The sequence below is a fragment of the Monodon monoceros genome, unplaced genomic scaffold (genome assembly GCF_005190385.1).
Source record: "Monodon monoceros isolate NGI ecotype Baffin Bay Population unplaced genomic scaffold, NGI_Narwhal_1 Super_Scaffold_13, whole genome shotgun sequence".
Taxonomy (NCBI): Eukaryota; Metazoa; Chordata; class Mammalia; order Artiodactyla; family Monodontidae; genus Monodon; species Monodon monoceros.
Window position 1 is genome coordinate 77164550 of NW_021703769.1, and position 27112 is coordinate 77191661.

General features: G+C 51.9%; 3 protein-coding genes across 3 annotated transcripts in view; 1 reads left to right on the forward strand and 2 right to left on the reverse strand.

Moving 5' to 3' along the window:
• The window catches only part of TMEM270 (transmembrane protein 270), a 2687-nt gene extending 1650 nt beyond the window's left edge, over positions 1 to 1037 (reverse strand). The window contains exon 1 of the mRNA XM_029222331.1: positions 946 to 1037. Within this exon, the coding sequence (XP_029078164.1) occupies positions 946 to 1017 (72 nt within the window). The 5' untranslated portion in view covers positions 1018 to 1037. The remainder of the gene's footprint in view (positions 1 to 945) is intronic.
• Positions 1038 to 19723: 18686 nt separating this feature from the next.
• On the forward strand, positions 19724 to 23907 carry METTL27 (methyltransferase like 27). Its single transcript, XM_029221390.1, is given in 7 exon segments — positions 19724 to 19788; positions 20101 to 20227; positions 20784 to 20912; positions 21126 to 21261; positions 21634 to 21726; positions 23508 to 23628; positions 23630 to 23907. Coding segments are annotated over 6 exon segments (729 nt in total). The 5' UTR covers positions 19724 to 19788; positions 20101 to 20104; the 3' UTR covers positions 23757 to 23907.
• Positions 23908 to 24803: 896 nt separating this feature from the next.
• CLDN4 (claudin 4) lies at positions 24804 to 26487 on the reverse strand. The gene has a single exon (XM_029219253.1). The coding sequence runs from the start codon at positions 26268 to 26270 to the stop codon at positions 25641 to 25643; it is 630 nt and encodes a 209-aa protein (XP_029075086.1). The 5' UTR covers positions 26271 to 26487; the 3' UTR covers positions 24804 to 25640.
• Positions 26488 to 27112: the final 625 nt, after the last annotated feature.

The window sequence follows — 27112 nt, forward strand, 5'->3', positions numbered from 1 at the left end:
GGGGAAGGGCGGGGGGGGGGGGGGGGGGGGGGGGGGGGGGGGGGGGGAACACAAGAAGATGTCCAGATTCCTGTCCTGGGTGACAAGGTAGATGTGATGTCTCCCATCCACTGGGAGAAAGAGTGGGCCTGGATGGGGAAAGAGGCTGGAAATGAGACTCACTGGAGTCCTGGAGCTGAACAGCCCCTCATCAGAGCCCTAAAGCCTCTAGCCCCGAAGCATCACCAACCCACCAATCCAGACCCCACATGCTCCGGTCCAGAGCACCACCTGGAGCCCTAGGGGACAGTGGTGTGGAAGGCAGTCACCTGGGGTTGGCTGTGTGCCCCACTGTGGGCGGGATCAGCAGAGCCAAGGGGGTGGAGCAATGCTGAGAAAGGAAGGAGGTCCAGGGGTCCAGCTAGGAGGGGAATCAAGATGGAAACAGGAGCTGCACCTCCACCCCTCAGCTCGTGAGGTAGAAACCAGGAAGGAGAGAAACCTGTTATATCCCACATGATCCTATAAGATAGGCTACAGGAGAGGGAACAGAGGCTCAAAGAGGTGGAGCAATTTGCCCCAAGTCACACAGCTAAAGAGTAGAGCAGCTGAGATTCCAATCCAACCATGTCTGTCTCTCTACTGCCCTGTGTAATCTCCCCTTTCTCTGCCACAGAAGCAGACCCAGGGGACCCTTTTCTGATAACTCAGCCCACTGAGGAGTTGTGATTTGGAGACGTGACCCCAATGGTCAGCATTTGCATGTTTGAAAAAGACAGATGGGAAGGGCAAAACTTAACCCACAGGAGTGACCCTCTATAGAGAAAATTCTAGCACTGTGGCTTGTGGGTGGGGCTTCTGAGAACTGTCGGATTACTCCGGGAGGGAGGCAGCCACCTTATTTCACCTGGGGAGTCCAGCAGCTCTGAGGTGGCCCTCACCCCCTGCCCCCCAAACCCCACTCACCAGTGCGGAGAGCTTCCCCACCACCAGCAGAGTCCCCAAGAGGCTGGATCTGACTGGAGGGACGGACTCCATGTCTGTCCCTCCTACCCCTCCTCCAGGTGGGAAAGGCAGGGTGACCTCACAGATACTGCAGGGTGGGGGCCAAGTTACCATGGGGACCCAGCTGCTGCAAAAGGCTCTCCTTTACCTGCCTCCCATCCCATTGCTGAACGGAAACTGGGGTATTTGTCTTCCACATCCTGTCGACTTCCTAATTGGAGACTGCTCCCGGGGACATCAACTCCACGAACCTCCCATCCACCCAGCACGGGCGGCCAAGGCAGCGTATGGGTGCTGTGCCTTCCCACGTCCTTCCAAATCCTGAAGGAGCAAAGGCCTGGGATATAGAAATCTTCACCCCCAGGGCCTCAGGTGACAAAATGTTTGGAGGCAGATGGAAGCCTCAGCCACCCAAATCTGAAATCTCCTACCTAACCCTCCCCCCACCCGATCCATCCTTCTTGCATTTTGCTAAAGGTTGCTCCCCAGTCACAGAAGCAGAGAAGTGCGGCTGTGACCTTTATTCTACGATGTTAGTGATGTGTCAGTGGGTTCTGAGATTCAGTTAGAGGAGGGCAGGAGAGAGAAAATGTGCCCACAAAAGGTCTCAGAGGATCCTGGAGAGAGGCATTCTCAGAGGGAAAAGGGGCACTTGGCTGAGTGAAACCCCTCAGGGCCACAGGCTGCCTGGAGCATCTCAGAGAGGTTTCTGGAGCCATGGATCAGAGTCAAAGGCTTAGAAATCTGGGAGAATCCAGAACCTTGATCACAGCGTTTCCTGCATTGTTTTCCTGTCTGGGTCCCAGCAGATGCCCCAAGATGCTGCAAGATGCGGCTCTCACACCTTTTAGAAATTTTTTAAAGACGCCCTCTGGTGGCAGGATCCTGTGAGTGCAGGGCACCGTGAGCAGAGGGCCCCCTCTGCCCTGGCACCCAGCGCGATTTCAATCTCACTACCCTCCTCGGCCAGGACCCTTGTGCAGGATACGACCCGCCCAGCTGTACATGGCAACCTGCCATAATGAGTCCCTAGAAGGTCAAAGACAACCTTTGCCCAGGGCAAGTCCTGTTCACCCATTTGTTTCCTCCCCACGGGGCAACAGCAGGGGCCCAGAGGGTAAAGCGTGCAAAGTCCCTCCACTCTGTCCTCTGCCCTTGCCCCTCCCCTACCCACCCTCTATGTCTCCAACGCTGTGTCCCTGAGGGGTCGCTGAGACTTCAGAAAGGCCACCTTGAGCTAAGTTTTGAAGGATGGGTAGGAGTTTTCCAGAGAAGAAAGTATGAAGGATGGTCCGGGCAGAGGGAACAGCATGATTCCAACAATTCAGTATTACTAGAGCATAAAGTAGGAGGTGGGAGGAGCACGAGGTAGATGGTGAGGTCGGCAAGGACCACATGGGTCATAGAATATTCTATCAAATGATAGGAGCCATCGAAAAGCCAAGGCAGCAAGGCACTGGACATCAGTGGGGGCTTTACAACAGTCCCTCCAGCTGCATGAGGAGGCTAGACTAGGGCAGAGAAGGGCTCTTGGGGGGAAAGGGGGAGATCTGATAGGAACCCACAACAACAAGCTCTCCAGGCACGAGATGATGGCAGCCAGGACGGGGGCTGAAGTGACCAGATTCCAGAAGCGTGTGGAAGGTGGAACTGACAGAGTTAGAAGCTGTCAAAAATGGTGAAACGTCCAAGATGGTACCCTACTTGCAAGCTACCAGTCGGCCTGCTGGGGTTTCTTGGATGCTGGTAGAAGGCACAAGATTCATGGGTCAGAGAGGATGGACAGTGTATTACAGCACTAGCAGTAAACTGGAGTATAAGTATTTTGCTTTGGCTCTTTGAGTCCCAAATCCCACAGGGTGACATGAAAAGGGGCAGATGGTACCTGTACACTGAGTGGGTGAATCACAGAAGAGAAACCCTGAGCTTAGGGAACCCCAATCTTTTCTGATGGGCAATAAGCAAGCCTGCCCTTTGCTCCTGAGACAGACATTATTTTTATCATGCTGGACCATGCCTGTGCTTTGAGAAGAAGTTACATATTCCAAGCCATGCTGGAAAAGATCGCCCAGAACAAAAAGCAACCGATTCCTCTGCAGAAACACAGGAGACATGTGGGGAATTGTTTCCCAGCAGAAGTTTGAGGAAAAAGAGTAAAGCAAGGCAGGGGTCAGGGGGTCCTCCTCAGAAGGCTTGGGCAAAGGGTATATGGAGGTACTGCCCACTAAGGTGGGAGTTGGAGGAGGAGCGGGTTTTGGGAAGAGCCTGATTGCTGGGAGTCAGATGATGGGGGCTGAAACTAGCATTTGCAATTTGTTTTCCATCCTGTCTCTCCTCCCCTCTTTGGCTTGCCCCCCACCATGACCCCAGTTAAAAAGAAACAACAGGCCCCAAATGGAGTCACTTGTGCTAAGCCCCTCCAGGACTTAATATTTAACCTAATTGCAATTTCAGCCCCCAGGAGTGGAATTTTAAGCCAATGCATCTGGAATTTCCTGGTCAGCACTAATGAGGTAATCTGCCTAAGACCCCCTGCCTTCCTCTAGGGGAAGGTGACCTGGCTCGAAATAATCCACCTTCTTAATTTCCTTGTTCCGCCCTCCTTCTGCCTATGAAAGCCTTCCATTTTGTATAGCTCCTCAGAGCACTTTTCTACTTGCTAGATGGGATGCTGACTGTTCATGAATTATTGAATAAAGCCAATTAGATCTTCAAATGTACTCAGTTGAATTTTGGCTTTTAACAGATTTGGTGGCAGTGGTGGGATCCAAAGTGAACTTCTGATGGCTTTTGGGGACAATGAGAAAGACAAGTGTGGTACCCGGACACCCCTTTTTGAGTTCACTGTCTTTCCCAGCATTTCTGAAGTCAGGGGAAGTTCCTCATGACTGTGAGCTCTGCTCTCTTTGTGTCAAGCTCCTGGTCTAATTGGCTTTCCAGTTAGTTCCCCATTTGTTTGGATACCCCAGCCCTTGATTCTGTCCCCAGATTCCATGTTGAGAACTGCTGGTGATTTAGTCTGCAGTTTCCCATTTGTTTGGAATCTTTCCCCAAATTCCACATTGGGAGCTGCCATGGCTACAGTAGTTCCCCCATTTGTCTGGAATCAGGCTGCCGTCTTCATTTGCTGAGGTCTGCTGGTTCACTGCTTTCCCCCAGTCCAAAGTTCCCCAGGAATTGTTGGTGGTTACCAGCTGGAGTTGGACTGGGTCCAACTTGAGCTGGACTGGGTCCAGTAAAGACTATTGCTAACAGGAATCTCAGAAGCCAAAAAGTTGCAAAACTTGGTGGGTGCTCTGCAAACACTGGAGACATCCAAATCAAATTGGCTAGGAAGAGAAGTAGCTAACATCAAAGTAGACTGTTTCCACTCAGGACACTGGATCAAGATTTTATACTTTAACTAAACATGAAACTCTCTCTTCTTCCTCTCCTTTACCCTGCCATTGGCCTGGAAAGATAATGTCATCACCCATATCTTCCAGGCCATTGCTAGGGGGTGTAAGCTCTGGAATTTAGAACAATTTTTTATTTCAGGCTGGAAGATTCTCACCCCATATGCACTAAAAACCTGAATGACCCCTGGCTTAGGAGTAAATCCAATGGGAGTATGATCAGAAACCTCTCCTTAACTCTTGAAACATTGCCGATTCCGTTGCTAAGACACTAGCTACCCAGCAAAGATCCTTAGACTCTCTGGGCAAAGTTGTTCTTTATAACAGGATTATCTTTTAGCTGAGCTGTTCTGTGGCCAACACCACCTGCTGTACCTAGAATGAACACTTCCGGGGAAGCTGAAACTCAATTACATAAGATCACTGAGCAAACGACTTGGCTTAAAAAGGTGACTCCTTCAATGGAGTCTTTCTTTGATTAATTTGATTTTGATTGGTTTGGGTCTTGGAGACCCATGGCTCCCAAGTGCACTCTTAACATTGGGAATTATCCCGCTTATAGTTATAATAATATCCCTGGTGCATTTCATTCTCTCTAAAGCTTTAAATGCATATTTACAGCTGCTAATCACCAAGCAAATCTCCCTAAGACTGGACCTCAAAAAAGGAACAAAGAGAATGATTGACTAAAAAATTGTGAGTCTGGAGTTGTGCAACCTGTGAATACTACACAGATTCAGCAACAAAGCAGCATCACCAAAAACTGAGAACTACAGAGCAGTAGGTGAGTGGTACTAACGCTTAAATTCTTGATCACATCTCTCAGTTATGTTGAGAGTTTGATCAAAGTGGGGGGGAGTTGTTAGAAAGAAACTACAGGCCCAAGATGGAGTCACTTGTGCTAAGCCCCACCAAGACTTAATGCCTAACCTAATTGCAATTTCAGCCTCTCTCAGGAGCGGTGTTTTAAACCAATTAGTCTGGAATTACCTGGTCAACACCAGTGAGGTAATCTGCCTAAGACCCTCTGCCTTCCCCTAAGGGAAGATGACCCTGCCTAAATTAATCCACTGTCTTTACTTTCTTGCCCCACTCTCCTTCTGCCTGTAAAAGCCTTCCATTTTGTACAGCTCCTCAGAGCACCTATCTACTTGCTAGGTGGGATGCTACCCTACTCGTGAATTTTTGAATAAGGCCAATTAGATCTTCAATTTTCTTAGCTGACTTTTGGTTTTTTAACACTTGGCATCACCATACCCAGAATTCCACTGTCACTAAGGCTGAGTTGATCATCCTTTACATCATCTTGACCAAACTCCCTGGACCATGTGGTCCAGGCAGGAGCTGGAGACCTCATTCTGCCCCACTGCCCCCAGGGCTGCACCTCAAGGTACCTCTCAAGCTCCTTTAGGATGCCAGGCCCGGGCCTCAGTCTCAGCTCCAATCAACTGTCCCCCACCCTCACCAGGGCCCTCATCTTGGTCCCCAAGCTAGATTATAGCAAGGCTTCTCTGAGGCTCTCAGACCACAGGAGGGAGGAACACAGAGGGCTGGAAATCTAGTAACAGAGGTCAGAGATCACCCCTGGAGTGTAAAACCAACACAGGCCCTCCTCCTAACCTAGCTCAGGGAAAGGCAGTCCCAGCCATGCCGTCCCACGGGCCAGAAACCCCAGAGTCAGAGTCACCCCATCACCTTCCCTCCTAATCTTCATGTCAAGCCACCTCTGAAGGCCGGGACCATGAATCTTGTTCACTACTGTGCCCTATGCCTAGAACAGCGCCGGGTGCATAGCAGGAACTCCATAAATATTTGTTGAATTAATAAATGAATGAATGAGTAATGGCCTCGGAGATCCCCACCTGCCAGGCTGGAATGAAAGCAGCAGGAGCTGCTGCAGAAGGAGCCCCCCCGCTTGGATCCTTCAGTAGGGATCCCTCTACTCCTTTCTCTTTCCTACCCATCACTTAGGTTCAAGGCTATCCATGTACTATTGTGCTATGTGGTGTCGGGCAATACCTCCACTCCCTAATGGGATGGACCTGGTGGGATAACCGAATTATCAGTGGCCGCTGCCTTGCCTAACGCCAGGGGGCGCCATTCCCCAGTCCCTGCCCGTCTCCGCGGAGATTTTCCTCCCCGGCCCAGGACCGAGGCCGAGAGAGGCCGGAAGCCCGCCTTCGACTTCTCGCAGTCCCAGGGGCTCTCAGGTGCGCTCCCTGCAGCTGCAGGACGGCGGCGCGACCGCACGGGGGCAGCAGACACCAGGGGCGCGGGGGCCCGCCGAACCCGAGCGTGCTGCGCAAATTGATGCAAAGTTTTCCGTCGCTGATTTTGTCCCTTCTCAGCCTGCGACAACAACCTTGCGTCGTTCCGAGGAGCTCGCCCGGTGCAGGTCCCGTCCTGCCTGGGTTACTGGAGGCGAAACCACCGAGAAATGTTCAGGACATCCTCCTTTCTTTCTCGTTCCAATATTAAAACTTCACTTTATTTCAAATCTTCATTTTTTTTTCCCCGGAAGTACGCAAAAATGATAAAATATGCCTTCAAACTTATTGGAACTTGTATTTTTTTTCTTTCTAAAGATGGCTTGATTGAAACCACTTAAATGCAAAAAAAAAAAAAAAAAATGAACATTAAAAACGGATGAAAGCTCGAGCACTTATCCTGATTTAAGGAAAAAGGTTTCGGAGTCAGACAGACTTGGAATTGAACTGACCTCTGTATAAAGTCTATGCTCCCGCCCCAAATTTCTTTATCTGTAAAACTGGGATGTAGTTTATATATAGAATCTGCCAGGTGAGGTCATGGGGAGGAGTCGATGAAATAGTGTCTGTAAAGTGCTTTGTGCAGTACCTGACCGCACACCAGTGCTTGGGGGTTGGTGGGTGAGTGAAGTCAGCGTCAGCAGATGAGAAGGAACGCAAGAATTTTTAAAAAACAAAATAAGCTACAAATTGGACAAAATTGCTTTCAAATATGTGCAAATTTCTAAAAAGAAATCACCCCCAGGGGCACACATTTTGTTAATTCATAAACCAATATGTGGAAATATTCATTGCAACCAAACCACTTTCAAGCAATTCACCTGGAGCCCAAGGCTAGATCGTGAAATTCCAAAAAAAGTCCCGACCACAGAAAAAAGGGTCATTGTTGCCTTAAAAGTAATTCAAAAAAAATTTTTTACACAAAAATGAATGAAAATGCTTTAAAAAGTGTTCTTTAAAAGGATACAAAGTTGCCAAACCATCCCATTGTTCAAAAACATTCACCCCTCCCCCCCAAAAAAAGGTTTGGATAAATGGGAAAAAACACGTCAACATCTGCAACAGATTGCAAAGTCACACCTGCGTGGTACAAAAATCAACGTGTGAAAAACAACCATGGCAAATAATTTTCACCAATTCATTTACTGATCAGTTTGTTCAGAACCAATGTGTTGCATGCGTTTGTTTTCTGCCAGCTCACTTATACCTCCCTCTGGGATCTTCCACACACCCACACCCACACCCATCCTCAATTACTCCTCTCCCTGCTTGTTCCTTGTGTCCTAAAGAAAATGTTCCTCCACCCATCAAAGGACATTTAGGGTGTTTCCATATCTTGGCTACTGTGAATAATGCTGCAGTGAACATGGGAGTGCCAATATCTCTTCAAGATACTGATTTCAATTCCTTTGAATATATACCCAGAAGTGGGCTTGCTGGATCCTAAGGTAGTTCTATTTGTAATTTTTTGAGGAACTTCCACTCTGTTTTCCATAATGGCTGTACTAATTTACATTCCTACACGTGAGATGTAACAACATGGATGGAGCTGGAGGACGTTAGGCTCAGTGGAATAAGCAAAACACAGAAAGAGAAATACTGCATGACCTCAGTTATATGTGGAATCTAAAAAAAAGTTGAACTCTTAGAAACAGAAAGTAGTATGGTGGTGGTCAGAGGCTCAGGAAGTTGGGTGATATTGATCAAAGGGTACAAAGCTTCAGTTATACAGGATGAATAAGGTATAAAGATCTAATGTACAGCATGGTGATGACAGTGCTGCATTGTATACTTGAAATATGCTAAGAGGATAGGTTTTATTAAATCTTCTCAACACACACACGGTAACTATGTAGAGGTGACAGAAATGTTGTTTAACTGGTTTTGGGCGATCATTTCACAATGTATATGTGTATCAAAACATCAAGTTGTACACATTAAATGTATACAACTTGGGGAGTTCCCTGGTGGTCTAGTGGTTAGGATTTGGCGCTTTCACTGCCGTGGCTGGGGTTCAGTCCCTGGTCGGGGAACTGAGATACCCCAAGCCGCAAGGTACAGCCCAAAAAAATGTATACAATTTTTATTAAAAGAAAAAAAATGTTCCTCAATGCCCCTTCACTTGACCATTTAAACGATATTGTTGAAAGAAGTCATGCAGTCACCAGCCACTGGCCATACAGCTTCAGCCCCTGCCTCCCCACTTCCATGGCCACTGCCCTGGCCCAAGTCACTGGTAAACTCCTTGTTGCTGAATCTGGTGTAGAGACAGCAAGAGCAAAGCCAAAAGGTAGTGACAGCCTGAAAGAAATGTATGCAACCCATGAAACAGTCCAAGGACCTGTAGCCAGAATACACGGAATATCTAAGGAACACCTACAAATCAATAAGATAAAATCAAATGACTCAGTAGAATACATAGATAAAGGCACTTCACAGAAAGGAAAAACCAGAGAGCCAATGAACGTAGGAAAAGATGTTCAACTTCGTTAGTAAGCGAGGGAAATGCAAATTAAAACCACAATTAGATACCATCTCATACTCATTTGAAAAAACAAAAAAAGTCTGACACTTCACCGTGCGTGGATGAGTTCATGGTCGACCAGAGCATCAGACACTGCCCATCTCCTGACCCAGCACTTCTTACCGTGGGTGGCTCTCAGACTTGGTTTTCAGACTTTGAGAGCCACCCACAGTAAGGAGTGTGATGTACAAAGCTGCCCACTACTCAGACATGTGAAACTGAAACACGAAGTTAACAAAACAGTAATTACCCTTATTACGTGCAATGTGTGCATTTATTCTCTATCTATTCTATTTCACAACCGATTGAATTGTTTTCACTACCCCCGAATGGGTTGCAAACCCCAGTCTGAAAAGCACTCCTTCCAGAAGCATCCACCTGTGAATGAAAAAACATGTGCAAGACTGCCTGTGGTAGCATTTTTCCATCAGTTGGGAAATAAATAAACGGGGTGTATCTGTCTCAGGGATGACTAAGCAGTGGTTAAAATGGATGCAATCTGTGTGCATCAATGTGGACAGATCTCAAAAACACGGTGTTACGTGAAAAGGGAAAGTTACAGAGTCATAGCTGTGGAATGATAGCATTTGCATAATTTTTTCAAGCCCATTAAGCCATATTATATGTTGTTCTGAACACATACACAGTGAAAATCTTTCTTAAAAGACAAGACCTAGAAGGTCCCTGCCCATTTGTGATGGTAGCTGGTTCCCTGGAGCAGCAGATGGAGGAGGGAGAAAGTCAGAGAGAATGTCAGCTTCATCTGTCATGCTTTTTCCTTTTTTCTACTTTCAAAGATTAAGAAGCCATAATGGCAAAATTCTAACATTTGTTCATTCTAAATGGTGGATACCTCAAGGTTGAGAACAAGTCAGTCAAGCAAAGACCTGAAAGAAGTGATCCAGGCCATTAGAAAACAGCAGTGCAAAGGCCCTGAGGTCACCGTGGCATGTTCCAGGATCAGCAGAGGCCAGGAGGCCAGAGTGAGGAGGAGAGAGGTTAAGGATGAGGTTGGTAAGGAATTGGATTTTAGGTTTTAAGCAGGAGGGTAAACTCACCAAACTTATACTGTAAAGACATCGTTCTGGCTGGGCATGTTTTATTAACAACTAAAATTGAGTGATAAACAAACACTAAGGTTATTGTACTAATCTCTTTTTTTGGGTGTGTTTGAAATTTCCCATAAGAAGTTTAAAAAAACAATAATATGATCCCTGGCTGCTGTGAGGGAAACGGACTGGGTGTGGGGACAATGGGGAGAGGCAGGGAGGCCAGTTTGGGGGCCACCACAGGGGTCTGGGCAAGAGGGGAAGGTGAGTGGAACCAGAGTGGCAGGGGTGGAGTGGAGCAGCCACGGGATTTGCCTGTGGACAGAACGAGGGATGGGAGAAAATTAGCTCGGGCTGAGCCTCCGGATGCCTAGTGGTTCAGAGGACCGCGGAGACGGGAAGGGGTTTGGGAGTGGCCTCCGAGGCCTCCGAGGGGAGATGTCAGGCGAATAAGTCCAGAGTTCAGGGAAGAATCAGGGCTAGTCACCCATTTGGGAATCACTGGCATATAAATAGCATTTTAAAACCACGGGACTGGATGAGATCACCTAGGAAGTGGGCGTTGATGGAGAAGAAAGAGGACCCAGGACTGAGCCCGGGGGCTCGCCTTTGGGTACAGGTGGAGGAGAGGAAAGGAGAAGGAGGCGGCAAAGGAGATCAGAATGAGCAGCTCCTGGGGCAGGAGGAAGCTCAGCAGAAGGGGAGTTGCTCTCTCCTCATCCCTCAAAACGCCACAGCCTTAACCCCAGGGCAGCCCCTGACACTGCTCAGGGCTCCAGCTCTTGCCTAAATGATTGCAACAGGCTCTGCCCTTGCAGTCCACCGGGTCCACTCTCACCATCTTTGTAAAATGCAGATCTGACGCTGTAACTCCCCGTAGCTCATTCAGGGTAAGAAACCAAGTCCACAGCCTGGTGACCGCACTCCCTGTGGCCCGGGTCCTGCCCAAGGCAGCAGCTACACCTGCAGACGCTCCCACCCCTCTGCACACGTCTGCACACAACCAAGGAGCAGGCGCTGCAGCTTGTACCAACAGCCATTCGCCTCTCCCTCCTTCCTGGAGACCATGCTCACCTCCCACACCTGAGCCTGGAAGTACCAGGCCTCGCTTTCCCAGCCTCTGGGGCTTCCGGGAAAATATCCTCCATCCCCAAAGGAAAAGAGAAAGACCAGGAGACAAGGCCAACCCTAGCGTGACTTGGGGCTTTGTCTGTGAGGACACATGATTGCCTGAGCTGCTGTCACCATCTTCTGACCAGAAGGGGCCAAGAGAGCAAACGTACAGCATGGCAAACCAGAGAATAGAGTTTGGGTCCTTAGTGAAATCAGTAGGCTCAGCCTTGGTTCTGGTGACAGCCGGACTTCCTGTAAGAGGAAATAGCAAACCCCTACTGTTAACACCGCCTCGGGTGGGTTTGGGTTTCTGACACTTGCATTCAGAAACATCCCAACTGACCCCCATATACTCACACATGCGCACACCCCACCCTCGCACGCCTGATGCCCTGAAAGTGGTGCCTCCCACCAGAACTCATGCCCGTTGGCGTTGCCAGGTCTTGTCCCGTCATGCCCTCGCCGTTGTCCACTCCTTCTGGCCACAGGATGACTCTGCCCTCTCCTCCACCACCGGCAACCCTTGGCCTTTGTACATCTGAGATCCGGCAATAGCTTTGAAACATGAACAGCTGCTATGACTGAGGCAGGAGATAGACGGGCCCCAGGCTGAGCAGCTAGAGTTTGTCCAAAATAGCAAGAGAGGAGAGCTGGGCCCCGCCCAGATAAAAGACAGAGACCACATACTTCTCATTCTCGAGGTCAAGGAGACCTTCCCGACTACACGTGCACAGAAAGGCTCCTCAGAGGTCGAAAGGGAGGGGGCGTCACTTCATAATAAGTGATGTCAACCTACCCATAAGCCTCTCCGCTGGAATCCATCTTGGCTAAGAGAGGTGTGTGCACACAGGGGAGGACCCTGAGATATACCAAATATGGACTCAGAACCAGGCAAAGCAAGATGATTGGCCAAAGGAAACCCAGAAGAAATGCCCCGTAAGAGTGATTCAAACTGCCATGAGTGTGTGACTCGCTCTCTGAGCCCACCCGTGTGTCTAGCCACATGTACCCTATTTCCTCCTAATAAACACTTTACTTGTTTCACTACTTTCCATCTCTATGTGGAAATTCATCTCTATCCAGCTGATGGGCCAGGGCCTTGTCACTGGCCCCTGGTCCCTGGTGGTCTAGTGGCTTGGATTCAGCTTTCTCACTGCCGTGGCCAGACCTCAATCTCTGGCCAGGAACCGAAACCCTGCTTCAAGCCGCTGCAGGCCGAGGCCACCCGAGATCACTGTGACCCCTTCCTCACCCCAAAACTATTTTCTGTTACCTGACCCTTTCCCCCATTTTGACAGCTGCGAGACCCAGTGTTATCCACTGCCTGGGGGGAAGATGGTTTCTGGCAAAAGTTACAGAAACTTGAGAAGAATGACTTAGAGGAGACAGAAATGTGATAGGTCAGAGAAAGGCCTCTCACCCCGAGGCTGGAACAGCTTCCTGGGCTCTGGAGGGGAAGGAATGTAGTGGGTTGTGGAGAGAGAAGTCTGTGGGGCCTGGGGTCCACGCCTGAGGGGAGCAAAGCGGTGTCCAGAGGCCACCAGCACCCCTACCAGTGTCTTACATGGCAAGTCTCATCCTCCATCAGGAGCCCTAGCTACAGGTGCCCACACACCTTGCATGCCCTGGTCGGTGAGCAGGACACCACTGAGGGCCTACGAGGACAGATCAGATAGGCAGGTCCCCCCGGGACCCTCCCCCCAACCAGGGCCTCTCCTGGGACAACCCAAGCCACCCTCAGATGGTCCAACAGGACTGCCTTTACCGGGGTATCCACCTTACTTGAAGGGTCACTCCCCACAGTGACATTCCTCTACATCATAGCACCCATCCACCCCCACCCCAGACAAAGCAGTGGCTCTGGATGTGGAGGGTGTGGGTGACCAGAGCCTGGACAGGAGAAGACACCCCAGCCACACCTCCTCCACTAGAACAGGGTGGAGTGGTGGCTACTTCTGATTCATCTCTATGACTGCCTCCAGTGCCCTGCACAGGACCTGGCAAACAGAAGGTGCACAATAAATATTTATTGACCTAAATGGAACATGAGGCTGCAGAGATGGGACCCAGACATCAGCTGGTTGAACTAGCCCCCATCTCCAGCCCCCCTTCCCACTCACCTTCCAGCGATGATTCAGGGGTGGCCGTGTGACCCAGTCTGGCCAATAAGATGATGCAGAAGTCATGGGGAGGGGCTTCCAATAAAGCTTTTGTTTATTGTCATAAACAGAGTAAGCTCAGATAGCCTAGGTTTTTGCACTTTCTCCTTTGTCCTACTGGGAGGTGTAGCAGCTGTGACAAGGTGACAGACATGAGGACAAAGGTCTCCATGCAAAAGGTGGCAGAAGAGGAAAGAGGATAAGAGCCTGGGTCCCTGATGGCATAACTGAGCCCCAGACCATGCTGCCCAGTCTCAGCTTCCTCTCTGAGACCTGCAAATCCCTCTCTGTTTAAGCCACAGCTTTAGAGGTGTTCTGTTATTTGCAGCTGAACACAATGGGTCCACAGCATGTTCTTGGTACAGCTTTAGACTAAGATAGACTGGGGTTTGGATCCTGGCTGGTGTCAGGGTGTTATCGAACCAAACTTGGGTTTGCTCACCCATGTGAAGCAAAACCAATTTACTGACAAGGGGTTGTTGTCAAGGAAAGTACAGCGTGTATTGCAGAGCCCAGCAAGGAGAATGGGTGGCTTGTGCTCAAAAGACCTGAACTTCCCGACGGTCCTCAGGGAAGGGTTTTTAAAGGCAACACTTGGGGTGAGGGCTGCAGAGTGCATGATTTTCTTCTGGTTGGTGGGTAGTGAGGTAACAGGATGGTGTTCCAGGAACATCATCAACCTTCTGGTTCTGACCAACTGGTTTGGGATCTATTGATTATACTCAGCATGTAGTCACCATCCTCCACCTTGGTGAGGGCCTTACTTCCTGCAGAACAACACCAAATTATGTGTCAGACGGTTATGTCAATATATCCCTTGAAGAGGAACTAGGACCCTGTTTTATCACTGAATTATTGTCATTTTTTTCTCACTTAACTGCTTTTTCTTTGTTTCAGCACTCCCTCACTTCCCTAATAAGTAATGCTTGTGCCTGCTCTTTGGAACTCAGAGAAGGCCTAAGAGACAAAAGCCATTTTCGATAAACAGGAAATGGGCAACACGGAGAGGCTTTTGTACTCAGGAGGGTTTCATTCCCCCCTTTTCTTTGATACTCCTCAATCCTGAGGGGAACAGGTACAGGACAAGAAAGAGAATAACGTTTTGGATAGAAGTTAATCATAAACTTGGTGGCAGAGCTCGGTTTCAGGGGGATTCGGTTTCAGGGGAGGAAGAAATTTTCCTCTACCCTTCTAGGTTCTCCTGGCTGACCTAAGAATTAAACTGACATGAGACAGATTAACAGGAGAAAACCAAACAAAATGTAATAACATGTATGCATGGAAGAGACCCAGGAAGACTGATTAATTTGCCAAAATGGCAGAAACACTCACCTTAAATATCATCTTGGGCTAAAGACAAAGGAGGATGTTAGGGTGGGGGGTTGGAATTTCAGAGAGGAGGAAGGCAGTTGACACAGATAGAAAAGTAAATGTTTGGTAAACTAATGTTCCTGAATCAGGCAGAGACAATGGGATAAAGAGTGGACTCTGATCTCTAGACCCCTCCTAGAATTTCCTCCCACCACACCTAGCCCACATTCTTTGCAGATACCTCTGGTGATAGCTCTATTCCAGGAACAGCCCCTCTATCTAAATGATTTAGGCAGTAAGGGGGAAGGTCAAAGTTTCTTTCTGAGTCAATGAAACTGTGCACCTCGGATTGGGTCTTGAACCCACGTGCTGGGACTCAAACCCAGCCCAAACTCAGATTGGAACTTGAACCCATGGGCTGGGACTCTAACCCAGCCAGAACCCACTGTCTTTTAATTGAGATCACACACCTGGTTTCAGGACTTAATAAAACTCAGGTTCTTGATGTCTCATTGCAGAAAGAATTCAGTGAGAGACAAAGTGATAGGTAAGAAGTGGATTTATTTAGAGAGAAACACACTCCATAGACAGAGTGTGGGCCATCTCAGAAGGCAAGAGCCCCGAAATATGGGGTGCTTAGGGGTTTTTTTTGTTTTCTTTGTTGTTTTTTTTTTTGCGGTACGTGGGCCTCTCACTGTTGTGGCCTCTCCTGTTGCGGAGCGCAGGCTCCGGACGCACAGGCTCAGTGACCATGGCTCATGGGCCCAGCCACTCCATGGCATGTGGGATCTTCCCAGACCAGGGCACGAACCCTTGTCCCCTGCATCGGCAGGCGGACTCTCAACCACTGCGCCACCAGGGAAGCCCTGGGGTGCTTAGTTTTTATGGGCTGGGTAATTTCACAGGCTAATGAGTGGGAGGATTATTCCAACTATTTTGGAGAAGGGGAGGAGATTTCCAGGAATTGGGCCCCACTCACTTTTGGCCTTTTATGGTTGGTCTCAGAACTGTCATGGTGCCTGTGGATGTGTCATTTAGCATATGCTAATGAACTACAATGAGTATATAGTGAGGCTCAAGTTCTACTGGTAGTCGGATCTTCTGCCATCTTGAACCTAGTTGGTTCTAACCAGTTTGTGTCATATCCTCAATGGCTATGTCATTCTTTTAAAGGTTGTGCCCTGCCCCCTTCCCTCCTGTTTCATTAAGGGAAAGACAAATACCATATGCTATCACTTATATGTGGAATCTAAAATATGACACAAATGAACTTATCTACGAAACAGAAACAGACTCACAGACATAGAGAACAGACTTGTGGTTGCCAGGGGGGACGGGGGGAGGGGAGGAATGGGTTGGGAGTTTGGGATTTGCAGATGTAAACTATTATATATAGAATGGATAAACAACAAGATCCTTGGAGCCCACTCCATAGAGGATCTTATAGGAGGTGTTTACAGGTCTGTAAATGGAGCACTTCACCACCACCCACAATCTATAGCACAGGGAACTATATCCAATATCCTGTGATAAACCATAATGGAAAAGAATCTGAAAAAGAATATATGTGTGTGTGTGTGTGTGTGTGTGTGTGTGTATACATATAACTGAATCACTTTGATGTACAGCAGAAATTAACGCAACATTGTAAATCAACTATACTTCAACAAAATAGATTTTGTTTAAAAAGTTTCTTTCTGAGTCTTTTTGGCCGTCATCATTTCCAGCTCAACATAATCTACATGCCAAAGAGACATTTTGGGGTGGCAAGTTTTGCTCCCCTACACAGATAACAGCTGAAATCTGGGTCTCCCCCACTCCCTCTACTCCCCCAAAACTGCTCTTGCCAAGGTCATTAAGGGAAATGACAATAGCTATTGTAATAGACAAATCCTAAAATCTCAGTAGCCTAACACTATGAGTTTATTTTTGTCCATGTTACAGTGCAGTGCAGGTTGGTGGAGAGGGCATGGCTCCACACAATCATTTAGGGCTCCAGACTCCTCCGTCTGGAGGAGTGCTTGGAGCCCACTCCATAGAGGGTCATATAGGAGGCGTTTATGGTCCAGGTCTGTAAATGGAGCACTTCACCACCACCCACAGTCTATTGGCCTGAATTTGGCCACTCGGCCACACCTACAGGTAAGGGAAGCTGGGATGTGTAGTCTAACTCAGGGAGAAGAGACAAACTTGGTAACTAGTGTGTGCTATCAGCCACCAAAGGTCTCCACGTCCCTACATCCGGTGCTCAATTCTTCAGCCTCATTTTACACCACCTACCAGCACTTCGGGCAATGTTGGCTGTCCCCCATCTTTTTGTTTTGCAGATTTTTTTTTTTTTTTTTTTTTTGACAACACCATGTGGCATGTGAGATCTTAGTTCGTTGACCAGGAGTCGAACCTGTGCTCCCTGCATTGGGAATGCCGAGTCTTAACCACTGGACCACCAGGAAAGTCCTTTTTCTTTTTCTTTTTTTCCCCCATCTTTTTGAAACACTCTGTTCTTGGCATCCTTACTTTCTCGGGGTTTTCTTCAACACTGCTAGACGCTCCTCTTGTTACCTGAAAACTGGGATCGCCTCTTGGTGGGTGTTGAGACAAAAGACGCAACCAAGATGGAAGGATTCATTACCTGCAGCAAGTAAGGAGGACACCTGGGATCTTTCCAAAGCAGCGTCTCCGAACGGCAAAATTGGGGAAGTTTTAAGCTAACGGTATATGCATATTCATGAAAGGGCCTGAGCAGAGGAGAATTCAGCATAGAATTGGAGCAAAGGCCCACAGAGTCCAGGCTTTAGTTGATTGAAGTCAGGAGGATCATTGTTGTCCTTCACTTGGGTGGGGGCCTTAGTTCCCACAGAACTCAAAGATATATTATTATGTACATCCTTTGAGGATGAACTAGGACTCTGCTTTATCACTGCACTATTGTCTGACTGCCTTTTCTCTGTTCCTGCATTCCTTTGTTCCTTTAAGATCACTGGTTACTGAGACCTGTTCAAGGGCAAGCATTGTGGCCAGGCTTAGATCACAAAATGGCTTAGGCCAAAATGGCTTCTCTTCTGTCCAGAAAACCATTCCTGATTCTCTTTCTCTGGGGACCCCCTAACCAATCTGCTTACGCTCTGCCACACTGAAGTGTTGGAGGTCCTCAAGCTGGATCCTGAGGCCTCTCCCCTCCCCTTTCTCTTCTCTGAGCAATCTCACCTGTGCCAGATGCTTCAATCACCACAGGTTGTACTCATGACCTTGAATCTGTCTCCAGCCTGGCTTCTCTCCTGAGCTCAAGACTCTGGCATCCAGTAGACATCTTCAAGTACACATCTCAAAGTCAACATTTCCAAACTGTTAGTATCCTCTTCACCCCAAACCTACTCCTCTTCCTGGGTTCCCCCACTACTAATGGCACCATCAACCCTGGACATCAACCTCCTGCCTGGCTAACTGCAACAGTCTCCCAAACTGCCTGCCCACACTTCGATCCCCTACAAGGGTTCTCTAGGCTAGTGCTTCTGAAAATTCATCTGCATAGAAATCACCCGGAGAGTTTGTTAAAAAGCAGATCCCTGGGCCCTACGACCACCCCATCCCCCCACAATCAGATTCAGATTCGATAGACCTGGGATAAGACTCAAGAATTTGCATTTCTAACAAATTTGCATTTCTAACAACTGCATTTCCCCTAAGGTCCTCCCCTGGAGCAACCCAAGCTAATGATGCTGACGCAGGTGCTGCAAGTCCATGGACCATACTTTGAGTAACAAGGCTCCCTGCTCTGTCCAACTCGGAGGCCACTAGCCACAGATGGCTGTTTAAATTATTTAAATAAATTTTAAAATTCATTCCTCAGTGCTGAGACAGGAAGGAAGGGGGCAGGGCACAACCATTAAATCCCCACCCCTTCTCCAAGATAGTTAGAATATTCCCCTCACTCATTAGCATATGAAATTATCCAGCCCATAAAAACTAACCTCCCGGGCTTCCCTGGTGGCGCAGTGGTTGAGAGTCCGCCTGCCGATGCAGGGGACACGGGTTCGTGCCCCGGTCAGGGAAGATCCCACATGCCGTGGAGCAGCTGGGCCCGTGAGCCATGGCCGCTGAGCCTGCGCGTCCGGAGCCTGTGCTCTGCAACGGGAGAGGCCACAACAGTGAGAGGCCCGCGTACCGCAAAAAAAAAAAAAAAAAACAAAGAAAACTAACCTCCCCATATTTCAGGGCAACCTGTCACTTTCTGAGATGGCCCACACTCTGTCTATGGAGTATGTATCACTCTCAATAAGTCCACTTCTTACCTATCACTTTGCCTCTTGCTGAATTCCTTCCGCAACAACACATAAAGAACCTGAGCTTCATTAAGTCCTGAGACCAGGTATGTGATTTCACCAGGGAGATTGTGAGTTCAAGTACCCTCCTAAGCCAGAGATTGTGGGTTCAAGTCCCATCTGAAGTGCGACTGGCTTCAAGTCCCAACCTATAGTGTTTGTTTTCAGCAGCACTAGGCACATTTCAAGCGCTCAACAGCCACTTGAACAGCGTGTATTTATAAAACATTTCCATCACCAAAGAAAGTTCTACTGGACAGCCTTGCATGGATCTTGGTGACTGTTCTAAAAATGAAGGCTAATCCTAGGTCCCTCCTTGGCCCGCAAGAATTCTGAGGCTCCTACTGCCTAAAAGCTGATGCTTTGGAGAAGCATAAAGGACGTCAGGAGTCGGGAGGGCACAGAGAACATTACTCAACCCAGATACCTTCCAAACTTCTCAGCAAGATTCTGCGATCTTCCCGGACTGAAGGCGGGCCAAGAACTTTGAGCTCATTGGCTGGTGGTGGAGGGGTGGGCGAGTTGCCAGCGCTTTCCTCTGACTGGACATTTTCTCTTAGCAGAAAACCAATCATCGAGGGAGGTGGGGGCGTGGCCAGGCTCGCCTACAGGCCCTTCCGCGAGTTCCAGCGCCCACCCACCCCGCTGGCGTGTCGGATTGGTGGTGAGTTCTGAACCCCTACCACCTAAGGGGCCCTTCCGCCCTGGAATCCCGCTCGCGTTGGCCGACAAGGAGGTGGGGCAGGTCCTCCCGCCCGCCGCGGGGAACACCCCTTCCAGCAGCCCTGAGCCCCCAGGTGTCCAGCCTCGCCCTCCATGCGCTCAGTGTTCCCACCCCCACCCCCCGTGAAATGGGATTGCATTGTGCCGGTGGCCGGGAGAGGCCCCCTCCTGACAGCCTCCTCTGCTGGGTATGATGGGTGGGAGGGAGGTGAGACTGAGGTGGGCCTCAGGACACGGAAGCCTTGTCCCACAGGAGGATGGCTCTGGAAAAGGGCCGGAGCCTGCCCGAGGTGCGGGCGCGAGTGGGGGCTTCACATGGCATCACCGACCTGGCCCACAAGCTTCACTTCTATGACCAATGGGCTCCGGATTATGACCAGGTAGACCGGCCGGGTCCTCACCTCTGCTTCCATCTGCTTGCCCGGCCTCAGTTTTCGTGTCTGTAAAGCCGGAATAGTGAGCCTTGCATCATCCCAGGGCAACGAATGTGAGAGGGGAGTAAGACCTGGGTGCAGCCCTGCAGTCCTGTCTCTTCTGGGACTGGCTCCTCTTCAGCGCATCCACAGTGGCCCTGCCCTCTCACCAGCCCCATCTTCCAGACTGGCATACCCCAGAGATCAGGGGCCAAGACGTCCCCACCCACCCTGGGACTGCAGTCCAGGCAGAGCTGCCACTGAGGGGTCAGTATGAACTAAGCAGAGAGCCATGCCAAGGCCCACAGAAAAGACCCCAGCAGTGGGCTGAGGGCTACTCTCCAGTCCCCGCCCCTTGACAGAGGAAAGCACCTCATACCTGGCTCTCCCCTCACTGTAGTCCTAGCAGGCCCTGGGCCCCCGACACACACAGCTTGGCCGGGCTGACTCCTAGGCCACCCAAAAGGAGGTCCCCCAAACACTGGGGCACGGGGTGGCACTTGGTGCAGCACTCTGTCCCCAGGACGTGGCCGCCCTGCAGTACCGCGCTCCCCAGCTCGCAGTGGACTGCCTCACCCAAGCCCTTCCAGGTCCACCCCACGCTGCCCTGATCCTGGACGTGGCCTGTGGTACTGGCCTAGTGGCTGCAGAGGTGAGACCACCCTAGATCCCCTGCCCTCCCTTCAGCCCCCACTTGCTCAAAATTCCTACTACCCCAGGCCCCAGATCCCCGCCTCCCTGCTCAGACTCACTGGTTCCAAACACTTGGGCTACATCCACTGCGGGGACCACTGTCCTCCCCGAGGTGCAGGGACCTAACTGGGAGGCGGCAGGTATGAATTGTGACTGGGTCCCCCCACCCCAGCTGCAGGCTCGGGGCTTTCTCCAGCTGCATGGGGTGGATGGGAGCCCAGGGATGCTGGAACAGGCCCGGGCCCGTGGCCTCTACCAGCGCCTCAGCCTCTGCACCCTGGGTCAGGAGCCTCTACCCAGCTCTGAAGGTACTCCCCCACCCCCTTCAGCACCCCAAGGCACACCCTCTGACCAAGCCCACCTGACGGAGCCCCTTTCTTTTGCCAAAACTCCATCCCCCTTGCCTAGCCCTCCACAAGCCCCCTCCCACACTGAGTCCTATTCTCTTTTCGAGCCCCCCAATCCCTCACTGAGACTCTTTCTCTGAAACTTGCGTCCCATGATCTGACCTCAGTCCAGGACCGGGCCACATCTGCCATATCCCCCACGGGATCTGGGTCCCACAGACACCAGTGGTAGGCCTGGTCCCTCCCCAGGCCCCATCATGCGCACCATCCTCCAGGGTGGTCTGAGGCCACACTGAAGACAAACCACCACACCACATCCGCACCTCCACACAGGGACCTTCGATGCGGTGCTGATGGTGGGCGCCCTCAGTGACGGCCAGGTGCCCTGCAGTGCCATACCTGAGCTCCTGCGGGTTACCAAGCCAGGTGAGAAGCAGCCCATCCAGCCACACGCAGGCACCTTCCCTTCTCCACACCCACAGACGCAAGCCTCAGAAGCCTCAGGCCAAGCGAGAGTAAGGTTATGACCAGGGTCACACAGCCTGGCATCCCAGCCACAGCTGCCGGCCCAGGCTCGGCCGCAGCTGCCACCATCAACAGACCCAGGCAAACAGGCAGGGCAGGCAGGTTGCCAGCTTGCCTCTTATCCACTGGGAAACCGGAAACAATTCCACTCTCCCCTCCAGCCTCTATTTCCTCATCAATAAGTAGAGTGGCACAGTCCCTTCCCCATAGGATTACAGTGAGAATTGGGTCCAGTAGTGTCTGTAAGGCCTGTGTTTCAGTCCTGGCACATAGTAGGGGCTCCGTTTAGTTCCCTCATCTTCCAGCTTCCCCACTAACCTAGGGGGAGTCTCTTTCTCTTTCGTGACCTCAGTTTCCTCATCTGTGAAATGGGGCTGCTCAGGTGAGTTGATAGATGTGAGTGCTTTTCTATAAACTCCACAAGTGGGGCTGATGTGCAGGTGAGGGTTGTGTTTACTGTGCTGCTACTGTGTGCCTTGCCCCGTGCTTGCTTCTGCCCTGGGGAGAAGGTACACACCCAACCCACATGCCCCGGAAAGGGGCCAGGGGAAAAAGACCAAGCCCGAGGTGGGCCCACAGGACTGTGGGTGCTCAATGCCCTGAGAATTCAGACAAGAGAGGCATTTGGGACAGCTGGGATGGGGAGTGAGGGGCAGTCCACGCAGGAACACAGCCTAAGCAAAGTCCCAGGTAGAAAGGAGAGTGGTGGCGTGTGAGGACCACGAGGCTCAGACCTGGCTGCAGGACAGGATCTGGAAGCCCCGAAGGTGCGCCATCACAGCAAGATTGCATCTGCTCCCTGCCCCTTCACCCCTGCTGCGCTCAGCAGGGGCTCTGGCTAAGTCAAGACAGGTCTAGGCAGGCCTCATCCTCAGGGAACCGCAGAGGCTGACAGATGCAGGGACATTGGTGGCATCAGAGAGAGAGGTAGCGATCAGGCTCGGGAGGGCAGGAAACTCCCATCACCTGAACCAGTAAGGACCAGACCTCCTCGCCCAGCCTGTGCTTGCCAGTCCCCTCAGCCGGCCAGACTGCCCGCCCACATGTCACAGGCTCCTTGCTTCAGAGCCTTTCCTCTCACGAAGCCCCTCTCCGCCAGCAGCACCCTGCTTCTCCTTACCTCCTCCTCCAGGAGGCCTTCCAGACTCCTGTCTCTCCTGAGTATATCTGAGCCCGCACTGGGCATATGCTAGGTGCCTGGAGAAGACCTGGAGTGACAAGGTCATTCATTCATTCAGCCAGTGCTTACTGACTGCTGGCCTTCCTGTGAGACAGGGTAACCATGCCTGCAAGCTGGGAAACTGAGGCTCCAAGAGGTGAAGGGAGTTGTCCAAGGTCCAAAGCCCATGAGCATTCAGACACAGCCATATCCTCCAGGAGAGGGGCTGGGTGAACAGTGAGAAGGGAGCCCCCTCTGTCAAGGGGATTCAGCCAAAAATTCCCAGCATAAAGGACACTCGGGCCTTGAAAGTTGTGTGGGAGGCCGGTAAGCTGAGGAAGCAGAGGGTATTCCTGGGGGAGGGATCAGTGAGCACCAGGGGCTTGGAGATGGGAAAGGCTGGCCCAGGGACAAAGCTGGGAGAACTTCCTCCCTTGAGGATGTGAGCAGGAAGGGGACAACCTTCCTGTCCCTGGCTCCTGCCCCTCCCCCACTCACCTGCTCCTTCCCCACCCCTCCCCAGGTGGGCTGCTGTGTCTGACCACCAGGACCAACCCATCCAACCTGCGTTACAAAGAGGCGCTGGAGGCCACCCTGGCCAGGCTGGAGCAGGCCAGGGCTTGGGAACGCCTGGTGGCCTGGCCTGTGGACCAGTGGGAACTGGCCACCTCCGAGCTCGAGGTGGGGCCTGGCACCTCTGACAGCGACGGCTTCATCTCCGGCATCGTCTACCTGTACCGAAAGCAGGAGGCAGCCCAGGCTGAGGGAGTGAGGCCCAGTGCCTAGCCCCCAGCTGGCCTCCGAGCCTCCATGAGGCCTCGGCCAGGCCCATGGTTGGGCCTCCTCTGCTTTGCCTGTAAAACGAGGCCGCTGCACCAACCCTGCCCCTCAGGAGACCTATGCCTATTAAATGAGTCCCAGAAGCGGCAGCAGAACTCTGGCTCGGTGGTTTTCTCACCCCTGCAAAGAGTGACATCTGTCCCTATGGAGGACAGAAGAGAAGAAACAGGACAGAGGGGCCCCATCCCTGGCTGTCCCTGTGCCAGGCATGATAGGGCCACAGATGTGACTCTGACCCCTCCCGGGGTGGAGGGCCCTCTCCCTGTAACTCACAGACCAGGAACCCGTGCTCACGCATCTGGGCCTTGGCCAAACACTTTCACGTGTCCAGGATTCGGTTTCCTCATCTCTAAAGGGATCGGAACGCGGAGCCGAGGGGCTCAGGGCGTAGCTTGGAGGCTGCCCCAGAGCTGGGCAGGTAAAAGGGCCTCGGTGACTGTCCGCACCAGCACCAGGTGGGGATGTGAACAGGGTTGATGATGCCTCCAGACAGGAGCCAGGGGAGGCTTCATGGAGGAGGAGGCGCAGAGCTGAGCCTTCGGGACTAGAATTAAGAAGGGTGGAGAAAGGAAGAGGGACGTTCCAGGCTGAGGGCAGAGACGGCCTGAGCAAAGGCTGGGAGAAGGGACCTGGGGGGTGAGCAGACCAGCCTGGAGGCCCAGACGGAGCTGGAACAAAAGGAGGGGAGGGCAGGTGGCCCATCCCCCAGGGCTGGCTGTTCTCATCTTTCCTCCCTCCTACAGTCCCCAGCACTTTCCTAAGGTCCTGGGCTTTACGCTCTGACAAATGGAGGGCTTGAGCAAGGTGACTCCAAAGCTCGGGGCCAGTTTCGACGTCTCACAATTCCCCAAAACCAGTTTTGTAAGTCTTCTGGTCCTGGCCACCACACGGTCGTCCTGCCCCTCACCACCCCCCTGCCCAGGCTTCCAACCCTGCCCTCCCCTCCACCTCCGCAGCTGAAATCAGAAACGATACAGTCTTCCTGTGCACAGGTCCCATTTATTGTAGAAAATAATAGCAATTACCGTGACAAATAGTTTAAATTACAAAACAGAAACCACGTAGCAGCAGGGGAAAGCCCCAGGACTTCCTGGGGTTAGGACCAGAGAAAGAGCATTCCCCCTGCCTCTCCCAGGCTCTCCAATGACCTTGGCAGGGGCGAGGATCCAGAGGTGGCCAGTCTCAAGGGGCCCGGGGTCCTTCTTCGGAGCCCACAGGACAGGGGCTGGAAGGGGTGTGGGCAGCCTGGGCCACATGTAGCCCCCTCCCCCACCACTACCCAAACCAGTTTGTAGCACCTCTGCCCCTCCCCTCTAAACCTGTCCGTCCACTCTCTGCTCGGCAACTATGCTCCAAGGGCAGGTGGGTGAGCAAGGCAGCCGTTCTCGTGGCCACAGGTTTCCATGGGCAAGCCACAGCCCAAGTGCTCGCTGACCCACCCAGAGGATGCTGGCAGACGGAGTGGGGAGGATCAAAGAAGGGGGCAGTGATCAACACGGGCATAGTCCCATGGTCCGCTGAACACCCACTCAGAGGCAGAGCCCAAGCAAAGTCAGGGCTGAGCTGTCCGGGCCAGCAGGAGCCAGCCCCCTGTATCCACAGCCATTCTGAGGAGGGTGGTACAGGAGTCTCTTTCCATCCATCCTTGCTAGTGTTGGAGGTGACCTTGAGGAAATGTCCGAGAGGGCCAGGAGGGGCTGAGGGCTGCTGGCCAACGGCCTGGCTCAGTCTCTGCTTGGCAGGGCCATCCTGGGGTCACAGTAAGCTCAGTCCAGGGAGAAACAAAGCTGAAAGGAAAAGAGTCAACGGCAGCGCCTTACACGTAGTTGCTGGCTGGAGCGGAGCGGGCGGCCGAGTACTTGGCGGAGTAGGGCTTGTCGGTACGGGGTGGGCAGTTGCAGCAAAGCAAGGCCCCACCGAGCATCAGCAGGCCGGAGGCGGCCCAGCCAATGTAGAGCGAGGCGCCCATCTCCCGCTTCTGGCCCGAGGCCACCAGTGGGTTATAGAAGTCGCGGATGATACTGTGGGCCGTCCAGGACACGGGCACCATCACCAGCAAGCCAGCCAGCAGGAACACCACGCCGGCCACAATCATGGTCTTGGCCTTGGCACTCTCATCCTCCACGCAGTTGGTGCACTTGCCGCCCACCACCGAGAGCAGCACGCCGAGCACGGCCAAGATGATGCAGATGACGATGAGGGCGCGGGCCGCCTGCAGGTCCTGCGGCAGCGCCAGCAGCGAGTCGTACACCTTGCACTGCATCTGGCCCGTGCTCTGCACCACGCAGTTCATCCACAGGCCCTCCCAGATGGTCTGGGACGTGACGATGTTGCTGCCGATGAAGGCCGTCACGCGCCACATGGGCAGCGCGCAGCTCAGTATGGCGCCCAGCCAGCCCAGCACGGCCAGAGCGATACCCATCACCTGCAGCCCCATGGAAGCCATAGCTTAGCGTCTGCTGGGGTCTAGGACCTGGAAGGCTGTGGGGATCCGGCCCTGGAGGCTGTAGGAGTCCAAGTGCCGAGGATGAACACTCAGCGTTCGCAGGGAGGTCTTTCACAGCAAGTCCAGAGGCAAAGCCAGTTGGAGCAGCTCCGGGTGCCTTTCCTGAGGGTCAGAGGCACAAACCCAGTGAACGTAAGAGTGTAACACAACCAGTTCCTTCCTGCCAACAGCTGCTGCGAGCTCTCAGACTAAAGACTGGAGCAGTTATAGGGCTCCGCGGGAGGGGCGGGGGCCGAGGGAGGGGTTTCCGTCCCTGGAGCCGCCCCCTGACCAGTTTCTCTAGATTCCTGAGCCTGTCAACAAAAGAACTTTCAGGCCCCAGCCCTTGGCCCCTGAGTCACCATGCTGGAGAGCCAGTCTCAGAGGAAACTGCCCTTTCCCCCTGCCCCCAGGCCCGTGCTGAGGTCATCCGGGAGATAGACACCGAGTCACAGCCTGCAAACACCCGGACATACCTGGGGGGCCGGGCCCAGCCAGGTTTGGGGCCTGAAGACCAGGACCCCCACACCCCAGGGCTCCCTCATTCCAGGCTTGGGTGGTTGGATGGAAGGTGGCTACCTTCAGGGAGAGGGTCTGAGGACAGAGTCCTGGGAACGTCAAAGAGCAGCCCCACCATGATTACTGATGTCAGAGTCCTCACCAGCTGCATCACTGGCCTGACAGTTACTGTTAAGAGTCTCGCCGTCCATGCATCCACCATACCCGCGTCTGGACATTGGCCTGATGTGGTCCAGTTTTAAGGACCAAGGAGCCGGGGGGCCCAGACTCCTGGGTCCATCACG

Bases quoted from the DNA above. Each gene is read 5' to 3' on its own strand.
- CLDN4 (XM_029219253.1), bottom strand. From the start codon at position 26,270: ATGGCTTCCATGGGGCTGCAGGTGATGGGTATCGCTCTGGCCGTGCTG.